Below are 25,986 nucleotides of genomic sequence, written 5' to 3'. Positions count from 1 at the left end.
ATTTTTATAAGTTCAAGTCATATTTTGTGGCTAAACAAGTTATAGGAATATGTTTAGTTTTTAGGGCCTTTTGGTTCTCAGAATTTGGGATAAGGGACTGTGGCCTTATGCATATCCAGAGGTCTGCTGAAGCTGGCATGCCCCAGCTACAGAAAGCTCATTTTGCGCATCTCTTTCCAACTCTGCAGTTGGTGACTTCATGTTGGTGGGTTGAAAACATCTATGGTGGGAGTTTTCACACCATGGACATCAGTAAATGCAACAAATCCTGACGTTTTCTTCCCTGGAGATCAAGCTGTTAAACACTACCAGCACAGGACTATAAATATGTTTTATGTGTATGTTTTCACCTTCATGGCAAACCAACTTGCTCATTCTACACAGGGCAAAAGACCAATGTTTTCAGGGAGGCATACAATGTAATAATTAAGATAATCAATATGATGGCAATAGGAAAACTGGGAAAAAATGGGAACTTTGTAGTAAGACAGACATGGGACCAAATTCTAACTTCATTATTTCCAGACTGGGTAAATTAGTTACCTTTTCTAGGTCCCAGTTTACACATTTGAAAAATGGGCATTTATCATATCTTTCTCTTAAGGTTGTTTTACTGATTAAATGAGATATATGAAAAAAAGTGCCTAACATAGAATGAACAGAAAATGTTATTCTTTGTTTACTATAAACCTTAAAAAAAAAATTCTGGAGCTGTTTATCTCTGCAGACACGGCTCTCATTCTGTAACATTCCTAATGCATCCACAGTAAATACCATGCAGTTTGCACCTGTATAGTCTCTAGTTATTTCATCTTGTGTCAGTTGGTCTCCTTATAAAGATATGATCCTTGACTTCTCTTGAGCATGTTTATATAAACTAAATTTGTAGGGTTTTTATTCTATGAAAGGTTCTTATTTATTTAATAAACTTTTTGAGTATCTATTTTATGTTCACGTGCTGAGTGCTGGTGATAGTGAGATTAGTCTGACATAGATCATCCTTATATCCTGGTGGAATGATAGGTAGTTGGGCCTGAAAGCCAACTATTTAAATGCAGGAAAATTAGGAGGCTTTTGTAGTAATCTGGGTGATAAATGGTGGTAAAATGAATGACGGTAGTAGCAGTAGGAATGGGGGAGAGATTGTTCTACTCAAAATCTATTGAATTGGAATTAGTTTCTTCCTGTTCCAACCCATCCTGGCTTTGCCTTGTGGAGAGGTGGTGTGCCGTTTGTCAAGATAAGATGTGTCAATTCAACACGGGAGGAGACAGATACCGTGTCACTCCCGAGTCGGACTGCACAGCCATTCTCGGCGGTGCAGATAGACTCTTAAGAAGCTACACCATCGTCTCTCGAGACGGATGGCTGCCGACGATGTACATGAAGAGAGGAGTAGATTTTGAGCAGAAGATGATGGGTCCAGTTTCGGACCATCTTAGTTTTGTAGTGTGTGTAGAGTATATGGATAGCATGACTATATAATTTATTATACAAACTTGAACATTTATGAAAGTGAGTGAGATGTGCTATATTAATAATTAAGCTGGGGCAATAGGTATAAACTAGAGCTTCCTGGACAAACCAGGATGTTCTTTACACAGATAAAGAAAGTCAGGAAAGATTATTAGAAATGAAGCTATCCAGGGAAAATGTGTAGAGTGAAGAGAGCAGTGGGTTGTCCTGGATAAATTTTTAAGAGAAGAAAAAGAATATGGCTATTGATGCAGAAAGGAGACCTGGAGCTAATGGCCTCACAGAATCCCAGGGAAGAATAATTTCATTTTCTCTTGTCCATTATTTTATGCAGGAAGCCACTTTGAGGGATTCCTCTTCAGACAGCGATAATCTGCAGTGAGAAGTCACATACTTAAAGAAAAAGGGTTTTTACATTTATTAGAATATTATGTTTGAATGACTTATGTATTTTGATATAAAATACTCTTAAGCACTTTTGTTTTACAGTCATTTGGCCAAAATCTAATTCAGATCCAGTTTTTATCTAGATGTCATTTCATGTTATATTTTTTCCTAAATTATGAGTTACTTAGTCAAATATAGTGAATATAATCACTACAAGCTTAATGTAGATTTCTAGGTGAAAAGATAGACTACATTTATTCTGTAATATTGAAAGTCATAAATAGCACTTCTTCCTTAGAAAGTAGAGTTCTTCAGGAAGTTAAGAGAAAAATAGAACCAATGAATATTTTACATTCTTAGCAGACTATGGTTGGCTGTTTTTCTTCAATATTTTATTAAGAAAATTTCCAAACATATAAATAATGGAAAAATTACACTTACTATCTTATACAATTAAGATTTACATTTATATATTTAAGATTTTGCTATATTTGCTCTATCACATATTTGTTCATCTAGTCATTCATCAATCCATCTTATTTACTTTTGATGCATTTTAAGAAAGTTGACTAGCTATTTTTCTAAGCAGTCATTTTTTTTCCTGAACACTGTAATTAAAATGTTAACATATTTCGTGCGGATGATATCAGCTGACCCTTGTCCCCATTTCTAGAAATCTGAGGTTGCCAATTATTACTGTCAAATTTAGAACATTAAAAAACATCTAGTAAATAGTGCTGAGCCTGATTAGTGTCCTCTTTCTCAGTAACTTTATAATTGAGATACTTATAACTTTTAAATTTATCAAAAATAATTTTCAGTGGTCTTTTAACACTAGTTTTTGGTATTCTGAATAAATATTTATTCATATTATATTGTTTTCAGAGTGGAGAGATCAACAGACCAAGTCATCAAGCCAGTCAATGTGGGAGCGCTATCAAAATGGGTTGGGAAAATACCCCCAGATGTTTTACAAGACATGGCAGTGATTGCGCCCATGCTTGCCAAACTAGGATATGACCCATATGCCAATCCACCTAACTACGGAAAACCAGATCCCAAAATCCTGGAAAACACTAGAAGGGTAAGTGAGAGCTTTAAAGTGAACTGAGAAAAGTGAATATGAAATCTGGATCCTGAAAAAAGTTTGTTTATTTTTTAAATTTTGTTTCTTGCTTTTTTTTATGATCAGAAAATTATTTTAAGTTAGAAAAATCCTATTTGTAGAATTCTTTGTCATCATATGTCTTCCACTGCACTTTAAGAAAAACTTTCCAGGAACTACGAGGACCATTTTAAAAATATATTTTGCACAATTTCTAGGAATGGTGCTTACTTTTGGGGAAATTTATTCCCATAGCTGATTTCCCACAAATTTGCATAAATACCAGAATTACTAACAACCTTACTTACTTCTAGTTTTTTTTCTTTGAATCTGATGACTACTTAACATTTAAATCTTTGTTTAGATGAGGCATGATTTCTTGATACTTGAAAACTAAACATTGGCTACATTAGAATTATTAAACAGATACAATAAATTACCCTCCGATTGAGAAAAGGTTGCTATTAAAGTGGGATTATAGCTCTTCTTTTTAATAAGTTATACTCACATCTTTATGGAATATTGTTTCAGAAAAGCTGAAAACTCAGAGATAATCTGAATATATACCTTACCAGTTGAATCTACTTCAAATCAGACCTTAATGTATTCTTTTTAAAAAATTGTTGTAAAATACACATAATGAAATGGCTCTCAGACCAAATTCCAGCTTGTGTATGGTGGCTTCCCCATACCACCAGCCAATTAATTCTCTGATGCCAGCTGGGTGTCCAAAAATGCAACTCAATTCTGACACCATCTATGCAGAGATAGAATCAGATTCCAGGTAAAGGACTCATTTCTGCAATACCACCCGCCACTTCAGATACCAGTTACAAGCCCAGGCTGTTCCAAACAACTACACATCGGAGGTTCCCATGACCCCTGCACCTCCCTACCTTGAGTTTAATTTGCTAGAATGGCTCACAAAACTCAAGAAAACCTGTTTGCTACTTAGATTATGGATTTGTTACTAAGGACATTGAAGGATAGGAATGAATAGCCAGATGAAGAAGTGCATAGAGCAGGGTCCCAAATAAAGGAGCTTCTATCCTTGTGGAGCTAAGGTCCAGCACATGGTAGTGTTCTGTGGTTCCTCATGGTGGAAGCTCTTTGAAAAGGGCCTAAGAGCTGTCCTTCTGGGTTTTTATGGAGGCTTCATTACATAGTCATGATTGACTAAGTCTTTGGCCATTGGTGACTGATTCAACCTCAAGCCCTTCTCCCCTTCCTGGAAATTAGGGTGGGACCGAAAGTGCCAAACTTCAGACCGCCTGACTGGGTTGCAGTAGCACCCAGCTCATACCCTTGGGGAGTGTCCAAAAGTCACCTCATTAACATAACAAGAGACACCATTGCTGCTCTCAGCACTTAGCAAGTTCCTAGGATTTGGGGAGCTGTGAGCTAGGAACTATGAATGAAGACCAAACACATCTGAGAACTCACTATATTTTGGTCATCCGAATGGCCAAGTATATATATTTCTTATAAATCACAATACTGCACATAACATAAAACTTACCATTTAACACTTTATAAGTGTACAGTTCAGTGCCCAACTGGGCACGCGAGGGGAACCAGAGAGGAACAGAAGACAGGACTCTGCCCACCTTCTATTTAAATTCCCCAGCCCCAGATCCTTTGTGCTCCTAAACGAGTCAGTTTTCTAGCCAATCTTGGCTAGATTAGCAGGTCTGCACCTCCCGGTGATTGCCATGACAGACTCCACACTATACGTGTCGCTGTGACCTCTCCAGCTTGCGCAAACTGTGTGCAAGCCTCCTCCTGCTGTGTCTCCAGCCACCTAGTTTGTTTATCCTTACCCTGGAGTATGGAAAGCTAGCACTGTGGCTGCAGCTTCAATCCCGCTGCCTCTGGCACTTCCCAACCCCTCCCTTCTCCAGGCCAGATCCTCTCTAACACAATTACAATTTAAATAAGAACGCTATGTTAGCATAAATTCACTGATTGGTTATTTGATTTCAAGATTAAAATTTCTTGCCTATGTCAGTGATCTCACCTCCCTACAGCCTTATAATATACTTATATCATCTCTTTATTCTTTCTTTTGATATCTTTAACAAATTTATATTTTATATTTATCCAATGTGGATTGTTTTTCTTAGGTATTACGTTCATTTTCCTTTTTCAGTTCACTAGTGGCTATGTAGGAAGAGCTATCTTCTTGTACACCATCATATATAAAGGCAAATTTTTTATTTTTTAAATAATCTTTGTCCATTTATACTTTTCATATATATGAACATTTTACTATAAAAATGTAAGTTCAGCCCTGGCTGCTGTAGCTCAGTGGATTGAGTGTCAGCCTGTGAACCAAGTGTCTCTGGTTTGATTCCCAGTCAGGGCACATGACCGGGTTGCATGCCAGGCCCCAAGTTGGGGGCACATGAGAGGCAGCCACACATTGATGAAAATAAAAGAAAGCTCAGTATAAAACTTAGAAAAGATAAGATAATAAAATTCATCTATATTACCACCCTTACACATTCTATTCTTAATATTTTGATGGATTTTCTTTCTTTTCTACATGTTGTTAAATAAAGGTAAGATTATATATTTTACAATCTCACCTTTACACACACATGATTTTGTATCCAAGCCTTTTCTCTTAATATTTATGAGCATTTTCCCACTGTGCAGATGCCTTTTAAACATAAATTTTTATGGTTATGTAATATATCATTAATTAGCCACCTTAAGTCCTTTCTGAAACACAGTGAATATATAAATGAGCAAATAAAATGTTTCCCTAGTATATGTTCTATAACTCATTTTATCATTTTTCTTCTGTTGTTGACAGTTTTCTTTTTGACAAATTATGCTACAATGAACATCTTTTATGCATACTACATTTTAAGTTTGTTTGTATTTTTTAGGTTACACTAAAGGAGGTGGAATTAAACCAGGTCAAAGTACTTGATATTTCTTACAGTGATTGATATATGTTGATAAATTTTTTAAAAACCTTTTGAACAACCAGCATAATATAAGCCATTTTATTTTAGATTGGCGCTCATTTTAATAGGTTTCATTGATTAATGTAATTGAACATTTTCTAGTTTTACCTGTATGTGTATATTCTTTTATGAACCATCTTTTAAGTTTAAAAAAAAGTTTTATATGTGTTAAAGTTTTGTGAGCTACATTCTTCTAAAGTTGAATTTACACATCATGTTAGCATACATTATCACAGTGCTTGATTTTGTCTTGGTAATTGGTAATTCATACTTTTTTTCTTTGTACAATACTGAAATGGTTTTTATAAATGAAGCTGCATGTACAAATGATATTTAGAGGTTTCCCATGCAGTAGACATTATAGTTTTCCTACATTCAAATTGGCTGGCTAGATTATTCTTGGCTTGCATGAGCGGTAGTTTGGGAAGAATGTGGTGGCTTGAATCCATGTGACTAGAGAATGTTTCACACACATTTGTAGCTTTTGAAAGTGTTTCAAAATGCACCCTGGAAAGAAAAACCTTCCCCCTTTCCCATCTCTCTCTAAGGTGACAAATAATTTTGAGGAAAAAAAGATAAAGTGTGAACTATAATTGCATTTTTAAGCACGTTGTGATAATGCATACACACTGACATTCTTGTTTTGTGTGGTTGGATTTCATAGCTCTTCTGGCAATCCTATGTATTTTCAAAGCCTTTTTTACCTGTAAAAACTCAGTGGGTAAAACATACAACGTGGATGATGATGAAGTTTCATAAAGTAATGCTTAAAAAGTGATCTTTGATTGTCGACTGTGACATGAGGTAGGATCCAGAGAAAGAAGGTGGCTGAGGAGATCGTACCCTTTACTCTTGGGGTGAGAGTGGGGATAAAGTCATTTTTTGACTAGGAATATAGAATCCAAAACTCCAGGCTTATAAGTGCTGTTTTTTTGTACAATTCTGGATAGTCTAGGAGTAGTGGTGTCTAAGTCAGCATATTTCGGGGACATATTGCCCAGTTTTGAGGAGAAAATCATGTGCCTCATGGTTGCCATGATTCAGATGGTAAATTGGAAATGAAATGCTAACACGTTTCATACTATTCCCCAGTATAGTCTCTTAATTGTAGCACATTTCAGTAAATAGTGCCCTCTGGGTTGCATCTTTTTTAACTTTCTCCCTCCTGCATAGGCTTTTAATCTTTTTAGGTATACAGACCTATTTGAGAATCCAATGAAACCTGTGGATCTCTTCCTCAGAAATACAGACATATATTTCCACAAAATTTTACATACAATTCCAGTGGATTTATAGCTGCCCCTGAACCACATCAGATTAATGATCTCTGTTCTATAGTCTCCTTGGTCAAGTTGATCCACTCAGCTTGATTACAAACTATTTGCTGATGATCATAAATCTGTATTTCTCAGCAGGTCTCTTTCTTGAGCCCCAGGCTCATAATATCCAACTGCCTTCTGTGTATCTCCACCTGGCTGTTCAAGAGGACCTCAGACAATGTCCAAAATTGGACTTACTGTCCAAACTTGTTCCCTGGTAGGCAGAAACTAAAAAGTAGGGATGGGATAAGGCTGCTCATCTATATTTTCATGGTGTCTGACCCAATGAGCAGATATGAGGAGCAGAGTCCTCAGGGCACATGGATCAAGCAAAATAAATAAACAAATAAACAATAAAATAAACAAAACAACAACAACAAAATTCAAAGACCTATTCACTAAATCTGAAGAGTGAGCTGAAAAGCAGATCCAAATGTGAATGGAATATCCCATTGAAAACCTGAGTAGAGATTATTATGCTAAGTGAAATAAAATAGTCCAAGAAAGACAAATACCTTATGATTTCATTTATATGTGGAATCTAACAAAAAAAAACTGACAAACAAAACAGGACCAGAGGCATGGATACATGGAACAGACTGACAGATCTCAGAGGGGAGGAGTGGGGGCGAGCAGACTGAAAGAGATTAACCAAAGAACATATATGCATATATGCATAGTCCATGGATGTGGATAACAATGTGGTGAAGGCCGAAAGTGGGCATGGAGGCTAGGTGGAGTGGGGCCAAGGGGATGAAAATGGGGAACATTGGAAATAATGTCAACAATTTTAAAAAAGAAAGGAAAAAGAAAAGAGAAAACCTGAGTAAAGACAGGTATCAGGGTGCAGAACCCATGGTAGGAACTTGAAGGATTAATTAAGTGAGCTCTAAGAGGTAGTTGGGTTAAATCCCTGAACCGAACAGTAGAAAGCTACAGCAGTCAGAATTGATGTTTTTGCATTAAAGGGAGAGCCTGTAATGCACACCTGTGTTTCTAGTTCCAATTCCCAGAAAAACTGCTTCTTCCTGTTTTTTCTACCTCCATCCATAGCATTCCTATTTAGATCACATATAATTAATTGGTCACCAAGTCTCTTGATTCTACATTTGAAAATACCTTGATTCAACTTTATTTCCTTTCAGCTGCTTTAGATCAATTTCTCCTATGAATTATAAGTTATTCATCTTCTTTTATGTGAGTGTATTAAGTAATTCTTCTAGTACATTTTTATGTTCAATGAAAGTTACTTTTTAAAAGCTCAACTCTGAATGCATCATTCCCTGTGCAAAATCCTTGAATAGCTCCCCTGGTACTCCAGGATAAAGCCCAACTTCTTTGAAAGACATTTACTTTTTAAATATTTGGTTTTCTAGTTATAATTTCCTATGGCCAGAGAACACATTCAGTAAGGTTTCAGTCCTTTGAAATGTATTGAAAATTGCTTTATGGCTAACATATGACCTCACATCTTCGCTTGAGAAAACGTGTATTTTGCAGTTGTTGCAGAGTTCTGTAAATACCAGTTAAGTCAAGTTGTTTCAGTGTTGCTTAGATCTCATTCTTACTGATTTTTTGGTCTAATTTTAACAATTTTGGGGAAAGATGTGAGTTTGTCTATTTCTCCTTTTATTTCTATCAAATTTGCTTCATGTGTTTTGACTATATTATCAGAAGCATATCCTTTTACATCTTCTTGAGGAATCAACTCTTTTATTATTATGAAATACCTCTATGTTACTTTCTAGAAGTCTACTTTGATATAAACATAGTCATATTGTTTTTCTGTATACTGTATACATGATGCATTTTTTCATCCTATTACTCTTAATCTGTGTCTTTATATGTGTATTTAAAGTATATTGCTTATAAACTGATATAGCTGGTGTTGTTTGTTAATTTCATTTTATAATCTCTGGCTTTAAATGAAATATTTAACCCATTTACACTTAATGTAATCACTCACTGGCTGGGTTTAAATCCACCACCTTGTTGTTTGTCTTCTCTTTGAACCATCTGTCTTTGTCCCTTTGTTTCTCTCTTCCCACCTTCTTTTGCATTATAAATACTAATGTGTTTTATTTATTTATTTATATCCTCATCCGAAGACATGTTTATTGATTTTTTGTTTTTTATTTTTAGAGAGACAGAGAGGGAAAAGGAGAGAGAAACATCGATTGGTTGCCTCTTATATATGCCCTGAACAGAGAAAAAACCCACAACCTAGGCAGGTACCCTGACTGAGAGTCAAACCTGTGACCTTTCAGTTTACAGGATGACGCTCCAACCAACTGAGCTACACTGGCCAGGGAAATACTAGTATATTTTAGTGTTCCATTTTATCTCCCTTGTTAACTATACTGTATCTCTTTTTTTGTTTGTTTGTTTGCTTGCTTGCTTGTAGTAGGAGTTGTCTGACAAGAGCAGCAGACTTTTTCTGCAAAAAGGCAGGTAGTAAATATTGTATGCATTGTGGGCCACAAATCTTTCCTGAAGACCCAGATTTTCATCTGGAATAATTTCTCCTCACTCTGATAAACTTCTTCTATTATTTCTTATAGTACTTAAGAATATGCTGGATATAAATCTCTCAGCTTTTATTTATCCAAAAGTGTCTTTATTTCTCTTTCATTATATGAGAATATTTTATTGGGTAGAGTTCTAGGTTGACAGATTTGGGAGATTTATTTTTTGTGTGTGGTTATTTTTGTTTGTTTACTTTTAGCACTTGAAAGATATTTTATTGGCTTCCATTGTTTTTGGTAGGAAGTCAGCTAAAATTCTTATGAATATAATAGTTTTTGTTTTGATTGCTATAAAATTTTCTGTTTATCTTTGGTTTTCAGGAGTTTGACTATAATAAGCCAAATTCACTGATCCTGTCTTTTACCGTTTCCAGTCTGGGCCTCAGCTTTGACTAGTTTTTAAATAATATTCCTTTGAAATCATTGATTCTTTTTACTATGTTCTGTCAGCTCTTAAGCTCATCCAATGATTTCTTCATTTCTGATAATTTATTTTTCAGTTCTATAATTTCTGTTTCTCTGCTAGAATTTTCCATCTCTTCACCCCATTCTGTCCGTTATTTTCTTCTAAATTCTTTTAACATATTTATAATTTTATTTTAAAATTCTTGTGCATGGGTTTATCTCTCTCAACCTATTTTTCTTATTTATGAGTTATACATATTTGCTTCTTCCCATATCTTAGAAGTTTTGATTTCATACTGGACCTTTTGTAGAAAAGAAGAGTAGAGAATGAACTAGACAATATTTTTGTTTTATTTTTCCCACAGGGGGCATATTCTTTCCTCTGTCAGACAGCTGTCCTCTGTCAGACAGCTAGGGTAGCTGGATGGTCATTCAAATTTCAGTGAGTCAGGCTGAACTGGGCTGAGCAGTGATTTTAATTATAGTTTACTGCTAGATTCAAATGAGATTATGGAGATTTTACATTTAGCCCAACTCACAACTTCCTGTGTACTGTAGATAAAGGGTTGATTTCTTTGATTTTTTTTTCAAAATTTCAGCTGGCAGGGAGTTGGGTTGAAACTTTAATTTATTTCACTCCCAGACTGCAGCTGTAGCAGGTTTTTGGAAACTAAGTACCACTTAATACTGGGAGGTCTCTCTCTGCTTTCTAGCTCTGCTCCCACTGTCACTTACTCAGCAAAATTCCCTGAGTACAATTGTCAGACTGAAAGATTTCTTTTCTTATGTACTTATTTATTTTGCTTTCTTTTTTTTAAATCATTTTTTATTTTTAAATTACAGTTGACACACAATATTATATTAGTTTCAGGTGTACACCCCAGTGATTAGACATTATATAACTTACAAAATGATCATCCTGATAAATATTGATACCCATTTGACATCATACATAGTTATTACAATATTATTGACTATGTTCCCTGTGCTGTACTTTACATCCCCATGACTGTTTTGTTACTATCAATTTGTACTTCTTAATCCCTTTACTTTTCACCCATTTCCTTCAACCCCCTCCCATCTGGCAACCATCAAAATGTTCTCTGTGTCTATGAGTCTGTTCTGTTCTGCTTGTTCATTTATTTTGTTTCTTTTAGATTCAATTGTTGATAGATATGTAGTTATTGCCATGTTATTGTTCATAGTATTGATCTTTTTTCCTTTTCTTCTTCTTCTTACAGAACACCCCTTAACTTTTCATGTAATATTGGTTTGGTGGTGATAAATTCCTTTAGCTTTTTCTTGTCTGGGAAGCTCTTTATATGTCCTTTGATCCTACATGATAGCTTTGCTGAGTAGAACAATCTTGGTTGTAGGTCCCTGCTATTCATCACTTTGAATATTTCTTGCCAGTTTCTTCTTGTCTGCAAAGTTTCTGTTGAGAAATCAGCTGACATTCTTTTGGGAGCTCTCTTGTTGGTAAATAACTGCTTTTCTCTTGCTATTTTTAAGACTCTTTGTCTTTAAGATTTTGCATATTAATTATGATATGTCTTGGGTCAACCTCCTTGTGTTCATCTTGTTTGGGATTCTCTGCACTTCCTGGACTTGTATGTTTATATCCTTCTCCAGGGTTAGGAAACTTTTTTTGTCATTTAAAAAAATAGGTTTCCAATTTCTTGCTCTCTCTTCTCCTTCTGGCACCCCCATGATGGGAATCTCAGTACACTTGAAATTGTCCCAGAGGCTCCTCACACTATTCTCATTTTATGGGGTTCTTTTTCTTTTCGTTGTTCTGATTGGGTATTTAATGCTTCTTTATATTACAAATCACTGATCTGATTCTCATCTTCATAAACTTTACTTTTGATTCCCTGTAAATTATTCTTTTTTTCAAGTAGCATATCCTTCATTTCTGACTGGTTCTTTTTTATGGTTTCCATGTCCTTTTTTATGCTGTTGAAGTTCTCTCTAAGTTTATTGAGCATCCTTATAACCAGTGATTTGAACTCTGCATGTGGTGGATTGCTTGTCTCGGTTTTCTTTAGTTCTTTTTCTGGAGTTTTGTTCTGTTTGTTTATTTGGGACGTGTTTCTTTGTCTCCTCATTTTGGCAGCCTCCCTGTGTCTGTTTCTATGCATCACGTAGAGCTGTTATGACTCCCAGCCTTGATAGTGTGACCTAATGTAGTAGGTGTCCAGAAGGTCCAGTGGCACAGCCTCCCCATTCACCTGAGCAGGGCACTCCAGGTGTACCCCTCCCACCAGGTGGGCTGTGTAAACCCTCCTGTTGTCAGTGATCTTTGATTGCTGTTGATCCATCAATGGGTGGGATTTACCCCAAGGCAGAATGGCTGGGTGGGCTGGCTCTGGAAGATCAGCTATGCAGGGTCCTACCGCATGGAGCAGGACCTATTTCAGTGGGGTTCTGGTGCCTGCTGAGTCCAGCCCTAGAAAGTGGCACTTGTGGAGGTGGTTGGTTGGTACATCAACATGGTCTGAAACTGTCCACTGAATGTGCTGACTCTGGGACCTCCCAGGAGGTACAGGCCAAGTTGAGCCACAACCTGCGTTCTACCCAGGGCCACCTTTCGTAAGCTACAAAGTGATCTGCATATGGCTGCTACTTGTGCTGGGCTTGGAGGTGCCGAGGAGAGGCCAAGCTGTGAACCAAGGACAGCTCCTGCTGGTTCTGGGCCTGGGGCCACGTAGCAAGAGGTACAGGACACACCAAGGCCAGATGCTGCTAGTTTGAGATATTTTAGGAATGTTTTAACCATGACCCAAGACAGGCCATTCCTATGGAAAAACCACTGTAACAGCCTGAGTGGGCCCCTCAAGTAGATGGAGCATGCTATCAGGGGATACCAGGGTAAAGTGAACAGTTTGAGCCAGGTTGATGGAGATTCAGATATGGTATCCACCTGCTGGCTCTGTTTGGCAGGTGAGGCAGGTGCTTTAGAAAAGGAACAGTGGCCTCTGCCAGCATTTCTCCAGTTCTCCCCTTGATGCCAGACACTTCATCTCCTCCCCATATGTCCCTGGTGTCTTCTGAGCTGCTGTCCAAGCACTGGGTCTCAGAGTAAATGAGTCCAAATAAGTCTATGTGTGAGCCCTTTAAGGGGAACTGCCTGGGACTCCAGGAAACCTGCATCTGGTTTTTACAGCCAGAAGTTATGGGAACTTATTTTCCTGGCACTAGAACCCTGGGGTGAGGGGTCTGGTGTGGAGCTGGGACCCCTCTTTCCTCAGAGGGAACTCTGCAGCTGAGCTACCCCTCTCAATTTTTATCTGCCTCATGGCACCAGCCCATCTGCGTCTCTGCCCCTCCCATGAGTCTTGATTTGGCTTCTTCTTTATATTCTTAGTTGTAGGACTTCCATTCAGCTAGATTGAAGTTCTGGATGATGGTTGTGCTGTAATTTAGCTGTAATTTTTGATGCCATGGGGGATGTGAATACCACATTCTTCTACACCACCATCTTGACTAGAAGTCGAGAGATTTGTTTTTATAGTTGGGGTTCTTCCAGATTCTAGTCTATCATACCAGTCCATGCTGTCATTAAAAGTTCAGCTTTTTGGGTGGAGGTAGACACACTGCATCTCCCTCTACAACTAAGAAGGAATACAACTACCTCAAAACTGGAGACAACCAGAAGTTCCAGAAAATTGAGCTGTATGGAAGTCCAACAAAGATATAAAGAAGAAATACTCACCCAGACAGGTAGAAGGGGTGGAGTCAGGGCGGGGAGGATGCTGTGTGGCAGTGGTGGTGGCGACAGCAGCTTTGGCCAGCTGGTGGAAAGCACAGTCACACATTATAAAAGTCAGGAGGGACATCTGGGGAGCGATCCCAGCTCCAGACCAGACTACACAGCTCATGGTTCCAGCACTGGGGAAAATAAAGCCTCATTACTTCTGACTGAAAAACTGTGGGGGTTGGGATGGAGGAAGAAACTGCCCATCTCTCAGCAGAGTCCATTTGTTTAGAGGGCCCCTCAGTCCTAGAACATCTGCAGACCCACCCACTCTGAGATCCACAGCCTGGACAACAGCTGGAGGGGTGCCAGTTTCATATGAGAAGTGGGAGAAGTGTCTGGAAAAGGGGCAAGGGCTGAGCAAGTGGCATTCTTCTCCTCAGACCTTTCCTCCATGTATAGTGCCACAACATGGTGAATTGGGTTACCCTATACTCACAAATACCTAAGACTCCGCCCCTTACAATGTAAACAGGTGGGACAGCTCTACCTAAGACACAGGCAAACATGGGAGGAGACAGAGAAGTGTGGCCCAAAAGAGGGAGCAGATCAAAGTTCCACTGGGAGAACTAAGCAACAAGGAGATACCCAACCTAACAGATGAAGAGTTCAAAACACTGGTGATAATAATGCTCACAGACTTGACAGATATGCTTGAATATGGCAAACGCATAAAGGAAGAAATGAAGGCTAGGCTAAGTGAAACAAAGGAAAACTCACATGAAACAAATGGTGAAGGGAAGGAAACAAGGGTTCTTATCAATGATTTGGAACATAAGGAAGAAAAAAACAGTCAACCAGTACAGAATGAGGAAACAAGAATTGAAAAAAAAATGAGAGGCTTAGGAACCTCTGGGACAACTTTAAACTGCCAATATTCAAATCATAGGGGTGCCAGAAGGAGAAGAGAAAGAGCAAGAAATTGGAAACTTATGTGAAAAAATAATGGAGGAAAACTTTCCTAATTTGGCAAAGGAAGTAGACATACAAGTCTAGAAAGCACAGAGTCTCAAACAAGCTAGACTCAACAAGGACCACACCAAAACACATCATAATTAAAATGCTAAAGGTTCAAGATAAAGAGAGAATCTTAAAAACAGCAAGAGAAAAGAACAGTTACCTACAAAGGGGTTCTTATAAGACTGTCAGCTTATTTCTCAAAAGAAACTTTGTAGGCAAGAAGAGACTGGCAAGAAGTATTCAATGTGACAAAAAGCAAGGACCTGCAACCAAGATTACTCTATCTAGCAAAACTATCCTTTAGAATGGAAGGGCAGATAAAGTGGTTCCTAGACTAGGTAAAGCTAAAGTTCGTCATCAAGCCCTTATTATATGAAATGTTAAAGGGGCTTATTTAAGAAAAAGAGGATTACAACTATGAATATTAAAATGACAACAAACTCAGAACTATCAACAACAGAATCTAAAAAAATAAAAACAAAATCCAGCTAAGCAAACCAGAATAGGAACAGAATCATAGGTATGGGAATCATTTGGAGGATTATCAGCTGGGAGGGGGAAAAGGTTCAGGGATCAATAAACATAATTGGTTGGTACAAAATAGAGGGAAGTTAAGAATAATATAGGAGGACTTCCGGCCAAGATGGAGGCTTAGACGGACGCGCTAGGTCTCCCTCTACAACTAGAGAGGAATACAACTACTTCAAAACAAAGGATAACTAGAAATTCCAGAAAATAAAACTACACGGAAGCCCAACATATGAAGTTATAAACCAGCGGCGCTCTTTGGGCAGGTAGGACGAGAGAAAGTGGGCGGAGTTGTTTGCGGTCGCACCTGGGACAGCGGCGGGGAGAACAACCCCGGCTGCAGTCGAACCCCCGGCAGCTCGCGACCCCAGCGCTGGGGAAAGCAGCCACCACATCGCCTTGAACAGTGAGGCCCAGGGGGGCGGGAGGACGGATCCCGGTCTCCTAGCGGAATAACTGTGTGAATCCATCTTGGACCCCCGCCCCCAAAGAAAGCGCCACAGGGCTGCGAAATAGGTCGCGGACAGGCGCCGGTCCCTGGATTGTGACGCATACACAGGCACTGCCCCCTACAGCCGGCCCAAGAAAACAAAACGCATCTGTCAAAATGAGGCAGACAACTATAGAAATCCCAGTGGCACAGCTCACCAGGCAACAGATGGAGAACCTGACAGATGAACAGATAAGAAACCTGTCAGATGATCAGTTCTGGGCCATTGTTATCAGATGGCTTACAGAATTCACAAAAGATTTGGAAAAAGATGAGAAAGAAGCGAAAAACACTCATAACTAAAGGAACAAAACCACATACGAGACAGATGGTGAGGAAATAAAATCCAGAGTTCATTTCAACAAACCGGAATATGGAGAAGGAACAAGCAGTCAACCAATGCAGCGAGAGGAAATGGGAAGCAACGATGAGAGGATCAGAAACCTCTGGGACAGCTATAAAAGGCCCAACATAAGAATCATTGGTTTGCCAGAGAGCGAGGAAGATGAACTAGAACTTGAAAAATTGAGTGAAAATATAATAAAGGAGAACTTCCCAGACTTGGGGAGGGAAATGGACTTGCAGGTCCAGGGGGCACAGAGAGTTCCAAAGAAGCTGGACCCAGGGAGAGCCACTCCAAGACACATTATAATCAAAATGTCGAGGATTAAAGATAAGGAGAGAATCTTAAAAGCAGCAAGAGAGAAGAAAAGAATTATGTACAAAGGGGTCCCAATTAGACTATCAGCTGACTTCTCAAGGGAGACCCTGCAGGCAAGAAGGGACTGGCAAGAAATATTCAAAGTAATGAAAATCCAAAACCTACAACCACGAATACTCTATCCAGCGAAATTGTCATTCAGAGTAGAGGGACAGAGAAAGTGTTTCCAGGACAAAATAAAACTGAAAGAGTTCGTTAGATCCAAACCACTGTTGTATGAGATGTTAAAGGGACTGGTTTAGAAAAAGGAGGATCAAGACAATGAAATCTAAAATGAAAACTGCATCACAAGAAACAACAGAAGCTAGGGAATTGAAACAAAGGCAAACTAAACAGGCAACGAGACTGGAAAGAGAGCTATGGATACGGGGAACATGTTGGGGGGAGGTCAATGGGGAGGGGGAATGGGGAGAGGGAGGGAGATGATATAGGCATTAAAGATCATGGTAGGAGGGAATGGAATAGACAGAGAGAGGTTGAGAAGAACTGTATGCACAACTAATGGACATGATCTAAAAGGGAGGGACAACTGGAGGGAGGGGGGCCACCGGGTGGAGGGGAGCAGAGGGAAGGGAAATTGGCACAAATGTAATATTATAATCAATAAAACACATTAAAAAAAAAGAATAATATAGGAAAGGGTGAAACTAAAGAACTTATATGCATGACCCATGGACATAAACTAAGGGGGGTTAGATCACTGGAGGGAAGGGGGATACTGGGTGGAGGGGAGCAAAGGGAAAAAAATTGAGACAACTGTAACAGTGTAATCAATAAAATATATTTAAAAAATTTAAACACTAAAAAAGATAAGTTCTTTTTGTTTTCTGTCTCAGAAAAATCTTTTCACCAATGATAAGCTTGCTTTTCTGTCCACCTATACCCAGACTAGGAAAGAGACTCTTTGATCACCTTTGAAGAACTCATCTTTCTCTAGAATTTGGTTCATTTCTACTTCTTTGTATCCACTATTCTTTGATGGCTCTACAGAAAAATATGAAGTTTAGTTTATGTGGTGTTTTCTTGTTTTGATGAGTGAATTGGCCTTTGGGGATCACCTGCATTCTAATCACAATGAAACTTCATAGAATAGCATTAAGACTTTGTCTTCTGCTTTCAACCTTCCTTTTCAACCTCATTTCTTTTTATTCTTCTAGACACACCACACTACCTGCCTTTCATTCTCTTAGCACGTTTTTATACTGTCATACCTTTGTACTTGCTGTTCCCTTCTCCTTGATTGCCCTGCTTCTCTTCCTCTTCATCCTACAACATTGTCCTTTAAGACTCAGCTCAGATGGCACCTCTTCTATGCCACAGATCCTTCCACTGTTCTTTGTACCTGCCTTTACTCTTGTAGTTATCATACTACATGATGTTTGTCAATATTATATGCTTCCTGTTTTAGACTAAGGACTTTTCAAAGGTAAGGACCACATCATATGCATTTTGTTTCCTGTGCCCCCAAATTAATAGTACTTGGCAATTAGTAGGTACTCAATAAAATGATTGTTATTTTAAAAACTTTTTAACTGTAATTTTCCATTACCATTTATCAAAATGTTTGTTACTGGAAATATAAACCTTAGACATAGGAAGAAGAATGTTTCTGTAATGAGAAATGTTGCATTCTGATGTGAAGCTCTTGTAGATACTAGTTGGAGTTACGGCTCAGCTCACATGGATTCTACCTTATGTGAGAAATGCTCCATTACACAGTGGTGAGTCTCCAGTAGCTGTGGAATTATTTTATGACTTTATCAGTCTGCATTCAGTTGAGGAAAAAGAGATGGCTTATGTAATATAGAAGTGAGGAGTTTAATATATTAATTAAGTCTTTCACAAATGTGGGAGAACTGGGAAAGTGAAGACCTGAAAAGTTTGGGTTTTTTTAAAAGATTTTATTTATTTATTTTTAAAGAGAGGGAAATAAGGGGAAAAGAGAGGGAGTGAAACATCAATATGTGGTTGCCTCTCGCATGCCTTCAACTGGGGGCCTGGCCCGCAACCCAGGCATGTGCCCTGATGGGGAGTCAAACTGGCAACCCTTGGGTTCGCAGGCCAGCGCCCAGTCCACCGAGCCACACCAACCAGGGCATGGGAAGTTTTTATTATATACTGGACATTCTGTTTGAAAGAAGAGTAGAAGATAGACTAGACACAGCTATTGTTAAAATGTCAGAAATATAGGCATTAATGACTTAAGTCTGAGGTAGGTGGAAAGCCAGAGTTTGCAGAGAAGTCCCAGAAGCTGCATCTCGCTGTCAGAGGGGACCCTCAGTCAGGGAGCCTAAGGAATGGCCTGTGAAACATGCCGTGTAGATGATGTGGAGCTTTAGGGAAGGTCTGTGGAAGCACTCCATCTCTTGAGAATAATAGCTTCGGTTCATTTCCACTCTCCAAATCTCATTTAACTTTCTCTTATTGGCAACCTTTTACTCAGAACCCTGCAGCGAAAGGAATTATGGGAAACATGATTTCTGCCCTAGACGGGAGGGGTGGCTCTGCCAGTTGGCCATGGACAGTCCCGCATAGTCCATTTCTTCACCAACCTCACAAACATACATAAGCATTTTAACCATATTTAACTTCCAAATAACATAATGACATTATGCTTCTGCTTAACATGATGCAGTGATCCCTTCAAAGACTAGTTTGTTAGTATTTTTGCTGAGGATTTTTGAGCCTATATTCATGAGTAATATTGGTCTTTAATTTTACTTCTGGCACTTTTGTCTAGCTTTGATAATGCTGTCCTCATAAAATGTGTTAGGAAATATTTCTTTGTCTTCTGTTTCTTCGAAGAGCTTGAGTAGGGTTGATGTTAATTCTTTTCTAAATGTTGCTTAGAATTTACTAGTATAGCCATCTGGTCTTGGGCTTTTCTTCATTGGGAGATTGCTACTAACTCAACCTCTTTACCTGTTACAAGTCTGTTGAAATTTTGTATTTCTTTATGAGTCAGATTTGGTAATTTATGTTTTTCTAGGGAATTTTTCATTTTATCTACATTATTTTGGGACAGATAGTTGTTATTATTTCTTTATTATCCCTCTAATTTCTATAAGTCCAGTAGTAATGCCTCCACTTTCATAGAACATATAGAAAATAATAGAAAAATGGCAGAAGTAAGTCCTGTATTGTCAGTAGTAATTTAAAGCATGAATGGATTAAACTCATCAATGAAAAGACAGAGAGTGTGACAGTGGGTTGAAAAACATGATTCAACTATGTGCTGTTTATAAGAGACTCATTTTAGATCCAAAGACACAAATATTTAAGTTGAAAGTAAAGAGATGAAAAATATATTTTATGCAAATAGTAATAAAAAAAGAGGTGAGGTTGCTATACTAATATCAGACAAAATAGATTTTAAGTAAAAAATTGTCACTAATGACAAAAGAGAGCATTATATATTGATAAAATGGTCAGTTCATCAAGAAGATATAACAGTTATAAATGTATATACATCAAACAACAGATTCCCAAAATATATGGAGCAAACATGGACAGAATTTCTATTTCAGATAGAACAATTAGACAGATCAATAAGGAAATATATCACTTAAACAACACTATAAACTACTGAGACCTAACAGACTTATCCAGAATACTCCATCTAATAACAATACATTCTTCTCAAGTACTCATGGAACATTTTCCACCACAGACCATATGTTAGGCCATAAAATAATTTTCAGTATATTTAAAATAATTTAAATCATACAAAGTATCTTCTCCAACCACAACAGGATGAGGCTAGAAGTTAATAACAGGAGGAAAACTGGATAATTTTCAAATATGTGAAAACTGAATATCACACTCTTAACCAAAGAAGAAATTGCTAGGGAAATTAGAAAATACTTTGAGATTAATGAAAACAAAAACAAACATCCCAAACATATATGATGTGGCAAAAGCCATACTAACAGGGAAATATATCTGTATATCCCTATGTTAAAATGAAAGATCTGAAACTTAACACCTTGAGGAACTGGGAAAAGAACAGAAAACTATACACAAAGCCATGGGAAGAAAGGAAATTTAAAAGATTAGAGCAGAAATTAATGAAATAGAGAATAGAAAAAATGGAATCAACAAAACTAAAGTAGGTTAGTTAGAATGATGAACAAAATTGTGCCTGTAATGATGATTCTTGTTTCATTTATATTATTGTTAATTTTTTCCCAGTTTTGCCTGCAAAGTTTTTAAGGAACTTTAAACTGTAAGATAACAAATGTATGTCCTTTTTAAGCCACCAAGATTGTGATGACTTGTTTTGCAGGAATAGGAAACTAATACAGCATATTTCAAAGAGAAAAGGAAAATTTAGTGAAAAAATTGGCATTATTTCACATTTTTGCAAATCCCTTTAATGTCTGATGTAGTGGAGGACAGCCGGATTCTCTTATCTCCTCTGTTCAATATCTTGAGATATCATACATGATGTAGCCTCTGGAAAACTCCACTACACAGTTTTTTAGATTTTTAAAATCATCTTTTGGCTTTGTTAATTTTTATCTATTGTCTCTGTGGATCAAGTGCTAGCCTGTGAGCTGAAAAGTTGCCGGTTAAATTTCCAGTCAGGGGACTTGCCTGGGTTGTGGGCCAGGTCCACAGTTGGGGGTGCACAAGAGGCAACTAATCGATGTTTCTTTCCCTCTCTTTCTCCCTCCCTTGCCCTCTAAAAATAAATAAAATATTTTTTTAAATGATTTTTGTGCTACAAGTGTTTGTGACCACATTCTGAGACATTCTGTGCCTTGTTATTTGTGGCAAGCAGCCTCTGAGATTGAGTCCCTATGATCCTTTGTCTCTGGAATCCTTAACTTTGTATAATCCCTTTCCTTTAAGTGTGAGCTCCATAAAAAATATTGGGATGTTACTTCTTTTTTTTTAATAGTACAGAGCCATTTTATTTTTTTAAAAATTTTTATTGAATTTATTGCAGTGACATTGGTTAATAAAATAAGAATACATCATCTGTATATATTTTAAAAAATTATTTATTTGTTTGTTTATTTTATTTTTTAGAGAGAGGGGAAAGGAGAAAAAGAGGGAGAGAAACATCACTGTGTGGTTGCCTCTCACTTGCACCCCCGACTGGGGACCTGACGTGCACCCTAGTCATGTGCCCTGACTGGGAATCGAACCAGCGACACTTGGCTCACAGGCTGATGCTCAATCCACTGAGCCACAGCAGCCAGGGCATCATCTGTATATTGTATTGTATGTTTACTACCCAAAGTCATCTCTTCTTGTCACCAATTATCCCCCCTTTACCTTCTTCTTCCTCTCCCCACCCCAGTGTCACATCACCTCTGGTTTTAACTCTCCTGCCTCCCTCTGTGAAGATCCTTGTGATTATGTTGAGCCCACCCAGATAATACTGGACAATTTCATTTTAAATTCCTTACCCACATCTGCATAAATGTAGCGAATTCACAGATTTCAGGGATTAGGACATGGAAATCTGTAAGCAATAGATAACTAATGCATTAATTATACTTAGAATTTTTACAGTTTATGAATAGGAACACAGGGATGGATAAAGTGCTATAGAAATGAAAGTTGTATAACCCTTACACATGGACAAAAAGCTGTACATGTGTTTTTAAATTTTAAAACAATGGGTTATATAGGGGAATGTTTTTATTCTTAGATATGTGCTGAAGAAGCATAATATTGTACTTCCAACTTTCAAGTAATTCAACAGTAGCAGCAGCAAAACACCTTCATATACACATACATACAGGTGAAGAGATGAAGCAAATATGGCAGTATTTTAACTAATGAATAATATTAAAGTTATATAGGTGTTCTTCAAATTTTTCTATATGAAAAAGTTGGGAAAAAATCAGGGAGATCAAAAACATTTTCAACGCCACCAATATATTAATCTTACAAAGTTCATTAGAGTACATTATTGAATGGCAAAAGTTAGGATTAAACTCAAGGGTTGGCAGCCTACTCTGTAAAAGGCTGGAGAGTAAATATTTTTGGCTTTGTGTACCCTACAGTCACTTTTCCAACTACTCGACCCTGCTGTTGCAGTAAGAAAGCAGACATAGAGAAAATGTAAATAAATAAGCATAGTATATTCAAATAAAACTTTATTTCCAAAAACTGGTGGCAGGCCAGATTTGGCCTGCAAATCTATAAGTGCCAATTCTTGACTTAACTCAAAGCATTCTTTTAAAATAAGAGAATTTTAAACAATCTCTAGAAATATTTACTAATGATTATACTATGTGTTAAGCATTCAAATATATATATACTTCAAAAGTTAAAAGATTAGTTTCACAACCCTCTTTCCCTTCCTTCTTCTTTCCAATTGTACTCAAGGGCACAAATAATGAATTAATCATAATCCTTAGTTCATGACAAACTTCCATCATTGAGCCATGCTTAGCCTGCTGTTATTTATTTTTTAATGTAATTCAGTATTTTTAATAATGTATTAATTATTCCCTATTAAGAAATTAGAACTTGATAGTTTCACATGCTGAGGAAACACAACACCAGCTAGATATGATAATACAGGAAGGAATCTAGATTTTGAAATTTATATCTTTAATCCCACTGGGCTATTGTGGCCCACTAGAAACTCATTATCTCTACAGAACAAATATGAAACAGCTGGTAACATGTATGTTTACATATTCTCATTTGTCTAAAAATATTTTGGCAGCCTTGCAAATCTGACTGGGTTCTTGGAGAGTTCAGTAGTCTTGTGCTGTCCAGAAACAACTGAATAAATGTTATAGTCTCTATATTAAGAAGAAAAAATATTAATCAGCTCAGAAGCATAACATTCTACTGAAACAATGTTTTTGAGAAAAGAAATTTTTCAGTGTGTTGACTTCTGGGTGAAGTTGGACAAGATGGATTAGAGTGTGAGTTGAATTGGGAACGTGTAGTAGCTGTGAACTAGGAACAGTTAATGGCAAATCTATCTTCGCCAAACTTCTTAAGGCAGGGACAGAGAATTAATTATTCTTATAACTTGGATGCAGAAATGAATAAACAGTTGGCTGAAGAAATAAATAAATGAATGCAATCCTTTCATAATGGTCTCCATTTTTACAGTTGAAGGACTGAGAATAGTTTCTAAAGCCAACTTACAGGATACAATGAGCACAGAGAGGCAGAAAAAGGGACTCTGTTGGGACTTCCCTGATTTAAAACTGCAGAACCTTCAGGGCTACATATGACATTATTTCATAGAACATTGCCCCTCATTCTATCATTCATTTCAATCCTATTCTTGGAAATAAAAGAACTCAAGAATTTTAAACTATTTGATAGAAACATTATACAGCTTTAAAATTTATCCTTTTTGCTTAACTGTACTTTGAGATGCTCATGAAGGAACCAATTGGTGCCAGGTAGCAAAAAAAAAAAAAGGTAGAAAAATCTATGATGATCTTTTTTTCCTGCTTGGAAGACCATTTTAGAAAAATCACATTGCAAATGTAAGTGCTTTGCCTATCTTTCTTTCTTTTACATTTTTCCTTTTTAAAAAAATGGACGTGATGAGAAAAGGAAAGCTGGGCTAGGATGACCATATTCCCCATAGAGAAGAAGGTCTACAAAGAGAAAAGGAGATTAAGAAAAAGGAAATATGTCATACCTTCGCTCTGTAAAAGTGTTCAATTAAACTTCATTCTATTAAGATGTTCAATTAAACTAGATTTAAGAGTACTCACTCTATTGGAAATCAGTATTGAAGCAGAAACATAAGGTTCAAAGTTTGCTTAAAGCAGAAAATAAGCTCTGGTTTAATGAAACACATTGATAACTGTTGGGTCCAATGAAAAGGAGACTTCCAAACCATGTGTGTGTGTGTGTGTGTGTGTGTAAGTAGGTGTTTTTTTGTTTTTTGTTTGTACTTTTTTCCTACAGATCTCCATGTAGTGATATTTGTACTCTTTTGGCTTCATAGTATTAAATCTCTTCCTGTACTTGAAAAATGCCTGACCTCAAGAGTCTTGTCTCATATGTAAATATGTCACATATATGACAAATCTTGTTTCTGGTATAAAAGCTGAAAATACCTTGCACCTGCTTCACAGCTCCTTCTGAATAATATTTTAAAAGGTGATTGTTTCCTTATTTTTAAAAATTCAGTGTTATATATTTGGTTAAATTTCCATCTAGTGCCAATTTCTTTTTGATTACTCATTTTTGAAAGAGGAAAGGTGTTTATATTTCAAATATTTATATTTTATATATAGAGTATCAAAATGATACCATATATCATATTGGGGGAGGGCCAGGGCTACATTCCAAGTTAGTAGGAATTCTCTTTATCACATGGTTTGTATATGAGAATTGGGTTTTTTACTTCTCCACAACTAACCAAGATCCACAGTGTAGGGCTGCTTTCATTGCTGAATCTTTCCTTCAACCTACTTCATCACAGACAGCATTGTACAAATATGGCTTATGGTCTGTGTTCCCACCTTCCTGGCTTCTTGATATTTCATGTCAAACCTTGTCTACGGATCTACTGGTTCTTAACTGTATACTGTTTTGTTATAGACAAGAGGCTGTTGGTGCTAGAGGAAGAAAGTGTTTCAGACCTGATATCGTCATTTATCATAATAGAAAGTCTGTGTCACAGAAGTGAACATCCTTGCACCTATCTGAAGGTGTGCCCAAGCCCGTCTCCCCGTGTCTCCTGCATCATCAGATTTTGCTCTCCAACAGGATTTCCCATCGATCCCAGTTGCCCTACCACTGCCATTCCATTTCTTTGCTGCCCTTTACATCAAAACTCGTTTTCTGTACTCTTGTCTCTGGTTCCTTCCCCTCTATTCTGTTTTACATCCACTCCATTCAGAATTCCACACCTACCATTCTAATTAATTTACTTTTGTCAAGGTCACAGTGACTTTCACATCACTAAATCCAGTGGTCAATTATTATTTTATCTCCCAGTCTCTTTTGATAAAATTGATTACTCCTTCTTGAAATGTTTCTTTCACTTGACTTCTAGGATACCACTTCTTTTAAACATTTTTTTTCTTCTGTCATTGGTAGCTTCTTCGTCAGCTTGGTTGGTTCTTCTTTTCTCTGACTTCTTAATGTTGGAATGTCCCCATTTCTCAGTCTTAAGTCCTCTGCTCTTCGCTATCTACCTGAGCCCTGGAGTTATCCCATCAGGTATCAAAGCTTTACATGCCATCTATAAGTTGATGATTCTCAAATTTGTATATCCCAGCCCAGACCTCTTCCATAAACTCCAGAATTATATGTCCAATTGGCTACTTGAACTTTTCATTTATTTAAAGTTTAGCTGCTATTCTTTTTATTTTTATTTTCAATGTACCCTA

General features: G+C 37.3%; 1 protein-coding gene across 4 annotated transcripts in view; it reads left to right on the top strand.

Moving 5' to 3' along the window:
• Positions 1-25,986, top strand: part of TPST1 (tyrosylprotein sulfotransferase 1) — a 127,806-nt gene that overhangs the window by 82,412 nt on the left and 19,408 nt on the right. For all 4 annotated transcript variants that reach the window (XM_090276926.1, XM_090276924.1, XM_090276927.1 and 1 more), the window contains exon 3: positions 2,749-2,947. In XM_090276926.1, the coding sequence (XP_090133052.1) occupies positions 2,749-2,947 (199 nt within the window). The remainder of the gene's footprint in view (positions 1-2,748; positions 2,948-25,986) is intronic.

This window comes from Furipterus horrens, unplaced genomic scaffold, assembly GCF_987537825.1.
Source record: "Furipterus horrens unplaced genomic scaffold, mFurHor1.1.pri manual_scaffold_5, whole genome shotgun sequence".
Taxonomy (NCBI): domain Eukaryota; kingdom Metazoa; phylum Chordata; class Mammalia; order Chiroptera; family Furipteridae; genus Furipterus; species Furipterus horrens.
Note: the sequence above shows the minus strand (reverse complement) of the source record. Positions and strands in the feature narration are given on the sequence as shown.